This window comes from Macadamia integrifolia, chromosome 7 (assembly GCF_013358625.1).
Source record: "Macadamia integrifolia cultivar HAES 741 chromosome 7, SCU_Mint_v3, whole genome shotgun sequence".
Classification (NCBI taxonomy): Eukaryota; Viridiplantae; Streptophyta; class Magnoliopsida; order Proteales; family Proteaceae; genus Macadamia; species Macadamia integrifolia.
The window spans coordinates 12,138,016-12,142,574 of NC_056563.1; the positions used below are offsets into that span (position 1 = coordinate 12,138,016).

The 4,559-nt window shown below is 36.7% G+C and overlaps 1 protein-coding gene across 3 annotated transcripts in view; it reads left to right on the top strand.

The window, feature by feature from the left end:
• Positions 1 to 4,559, top strand: part of LOC122084685 — a gene marked incomplete at its 3' end in the record, with an annotated part of 33,427 nt that overhangs the window by 7,539 nt on the left and 21,329 nt on the right. For all 3 annotated transcript variants that reach the window (XM_042653126.1, XM_042653124.1, XM_042653125.1), the window contains 1 exon segment: positions 2,397 to 2,456. In XM_042653126.1, coding sequence (XP_042509060.1) covers positions 2,397 to 2,456 — 60 coding nt within the window.

Below are 4,559 nucleotides of genomic sequence, written 5' to 3' on the forward strand. Positions count from 1 at the left end.
CGCCTTATGTGAAGTGGCGCCTTATGGGTTTTTTTTTTTTTAAACACATTTTAAAATTACTTGATGAAGATTCCAAATATAGATTTTTTATTGGTAGGTGTATAGTTTTGTTAACACTTGAGATGTTCCACAAAAAATAACCAAAACAAACAAAGCAAAAACACGATTCACAAACAGGGTTTGGATTTTATCAAGGATTTTAAGAAATGGCTTTAAGGAATCAAGGAACAAGGAAGAACCACTGATCCAGGTGACCATTTTGCTCCGGCAACAGTGAGCTTGCTCCGGCAACGGTGAGCTTGTAGAAATATAGTGGATGACCTTAGGGCTTAGGCACTCATTTTGGCATCATAGAGGTAAGCATAATAAATACTTGTATTTTTTATGTCTTCTTTTCTTTATATTTATAATTTTGTTTCATGATTATGTATTTATATTATATGTTAATATGATTAATGATTGATGATTGAATATTGAATATTGATGATTGATGATTGATGATTGATGAACTTAGTTTATTCACTTTATTGATTTGTTTTCTTAATGAATATCTACATTGGTACGAATATGAACCTTTAATATTTATTTAACATATGAGTAATAGGATTCAACTAGGATTTGAGCAAAATAGATTGGTTTTATAAAAAAATTATACAGGAACGCTTTAGTCGATAAGGCAACGCTTTATGCCCGCCTTATCGCTAAGGCGCTTTGAAAGACCCTCAAACGCCTCCGTCACCTTACCGCCTTAAAAACTATGTTGTATAAAGATCCTCAGTATTGTCGATGTAGCTTGGTGAATGATGTTGGGGCTCTCAGCAACTCACGGACAACAGGTACAGCCAGCAATAATCCATTCATTGAAAGGAGATCAGCACCAGCAGAGAGTAAATAGCAACCGAGAGTAGCAACAGCCAAGGGTAGCAGCAGCAGTGAGTAATGGCAGCAGTATGTAACAGCAGTAGTGAGTAATCGCAGCAGTGATAGAAAAAAAAAGAATGAAAAAAAAAAGAAGAGAGGGAGGCGAGACAAGAGAGGAGAGAAGAGAGAAGAGAGAGCCGAGAGACTAAAGAGAGGAAACAGGGCGAGAGAGAGTGAGAAAGACGAGATTGAAAGAGAGAGAGAATTGTGAGAGGGGTGGGGGCTTTGCTCTTGGCTGTTTTTCAATTCACATTCATTGAATTAAACAATGGTCAATGGCCTTACACTTAAATAGAATAAACTTTCAAAAAAAAATATATTTAGAAACTCAATTGCTTGAAATAAAAAACTACCTAATAGACCAATAGAAAGAAGTCCTAGTTTCCTAATTATGTAAGACAATCAAATAACACTAGAATTAAAGTAAAGTACTATAATCAAATAAGATCTTGTGGGGTCCACAAGATCTGTTGATTGGGAGGACAAGGGGGGGTCGAACCCAGCGCTGGAAGGCTGGTTCGACTCCTCTCTTTCCTTCTTCTTTCTTGTTTCTTCTCTTTCCTTCTTTCTTCTTTCTTCTTTCTTCTCTTTCCTTCTTCTTTCTTGTTTAATCTTCCAACCACAAAGGTGGATTTGGTTGAATCTTCTTCTTCTTTCGACTGTACACCTTGATGTCCCCATCACTAATGGTTCAGTTTAAGCTGTTATTTTTTTTTCTTTTGTAGCTTAAGTTATCGGTCCACATTATCTTGTTTTCTTTTAGAGTTTATAAGGATGGGACAGCTTGTAAGGGGGTATGGGCGTACGGCTAAGGTGTTTCCTGGTCTAATTTAAACTGTTTTTGGTTGTTATAAATGAAGGATGGGGGGCTGTACAGATCCATTTGTCTCCATGAAAAATGTTCACTGATTTTAACATGATTCCAAGCTGAAGGTTGATGATCCCTTCAACCTGTGGCTTTGAGAAACAGAGAGAATGGTGGCAGTGAAGCATGAGCCAGAGGTGTTGAGAATGTGAAATGCTACTTCAAATAATTTCTCTGCATTTCGTTGTGCACAGATGAGAAAGGCTCTTGGAGTGGGGTACCTTGTGTCATTCAGTTAATGGTCCCAATATATCAAACTATATTGGCTTCCCTTCTCTTAGAGATGCAATGCACATAAGATATGGCCACAGAAGTTGTTAGTACTTCTTTAATGAATAAAACCTCTTCTTTAAAGAAGTCATGAGGTGTTAAGCTGCTGTTTCCTTGATGTTCTCATTTTAATTTTGAATTGTAGTTTACCTTTGCTTCATATGGCCTTCCTGGTCTTTGTAATTCTTTTTCAAAATAAAACAACTAAAAAATCTAGTTTCTGTTCAAATGAGCTATAATTTTGTGATTCTAAAAAGACATGAAAAATATCATAAATTCGAGGTCATGATATTTTAGTTTGTCATTCTGTATTTACTGATGCTGTTAGCAATTGTTGTAGGCTCGCTTGATGGAGAGGACTCCGTCAATGAGTGATCTAAATGAGATTGTCTATGGACAGGTAAGTTGAACCATTTCTGACAATGTTGTTATGTTCTGTTTATTTCATCAATATATGCCTAGAAATGCAACCTGTACATTCAGGATGCTGTACAATTGAACTTGGCTCACTTACCCTCTACAAAAGACTCGCTTCCACTGTACATCGCTTCGTGAAACTATAACAAAAAATTACCACATGCCTCATTACAGATTTACCTCAGTATTTCCAAAACCTATATGCATGTACTTCCCTAAAGTTAGAGAAAACATGGCACCAACTAGACACCATCCTCATACCCTTTCTGGTTTCATGGCTTGCCGTCTCTTTTTTGCTTTGAAGATGTGTGACACAGAATCAAGGTTCCAAAAGCAATATCATGGGAGGAAAGAGAAGAAACCTGTAATGTAGGACTAGATTTGACAAACCAAACTAGACCCAATACTGCAGGAACTTATAAACCAAAGGACAACCATAATTACCCAAATAAATCAAGCACAGTATCGTAGTAAAAACCGAGATAACAGAATATGACACTTGCAATCGATTTCAACAACTCAGAAATTCTGATACAGAATAACAGCCAAGGGTTTAGGGGCTGAACTCATCGACTAACAAGCATAAACAGTGAAGTATATGATCAGCAACCAGTAACAACACACAGTACCAAGAGAATCAGAATTCTGGGCAGGAAATAGAATCGGCCAGAATAGGAGACTTTCCAGATTTCACAATCGGCTGGTCTGATTATGCTCAGATTAGTATTGAGCCTCCTTCTAGATGAGACTTATCACTTGATCCAAAATTCAAGGCCATCAGATGGCTGCAACTCTCAGAACAGAGAAGGGCGACAGAATGGAAATCTGAAATTCTAAACCCAGAATTTGGAAAAAAAAAACCAACAGATCTCTTACCTGAATCGAAGGGCCTTGTAGATAAACTTGAGAATAAGAAGAAGAAAACTTGAAGAAGAAAAAGAACACTTGAAGAGACCTCTTGGACTTCACGCCGCAAAGAGTCAATTGGATCAAATACCAATTCCTTCAGCCTTGATCAAACACAAGACAACTCTTCATGAAGAAGACAAGAGCAACATCCATTATTTTTTTATCAAAATCATTCTAGGCTTTTAGGAGCCTCCTCTTCTTTATTTATAATGTTAATGGGGGAGGGAATTACAAAATAGAAAGTTCCTCAAAAAGGAAACCAAATATTCTCCTAATACAATAGTTACTAAAAACTGAAATTAGAAACTAGTTGAAAAAGGAAACTAACTACTAATGACTTGACTCAATTAATAACTTGACTCCTAAGAAAACAAATATAACTCAAATCAAGCCCAACTAAAAAGGAAACTAATGAAAATGGAAACTAACTAGTAATCTCGTACTCAATCTTAGAGCCCCCTTTTAGATTTAGAAAAGTGGTCTATTACATTCAAAACACATGGGATCAACGGCCTAACATGTATGGAATCCAACCCTAGGCTTATTCTTAATAAAACAAGCATATTTTGGTAATTAATCTACATCAAAGTAGTTGTTCAATTTTAGAAATTGTTCACTACCACCAAGATTTGGCCTTCTCTGTTTAAGAAACAAAGATGGACTAAAAGATGAAATGTCACACCCCATTCTCTGTAGACCCAACTTACCATTAAGAATATCGACGATGTGAGTAAGACACGTACTTGTCTTACAACCTACCAGGATCTCTGATAGCAGTATATTAACATTCATCCATGACATATAATAAAATCTCAAAACAATATACAACCCATAGTTATACCCAAAAATATCATAGTATGTTGTACAATCTCACGGTGTGACGTAAGCACAGTCCTGATTATGCTCTCTTACTTCTGGCATCCACTAGTCGCTCACACCATACTCTAACCCAGAAGATACTGGGTCACCCACCATGGGTACCTGCATCATCATCTAAAAAGGATTGTATGTGTGGGGTAAGCTTTCCAACTCGCTCAGTGAGGGGTGGGGTCAAGCACATCCAAACAAGACAATAGTAGTAGTAATTTATGATGCATGATTGTGGAAATTAAACACATAGTCCATGATGTTCGTGATGCAGTTCATTTATTTATTATCCATCTAACAATACAAACTA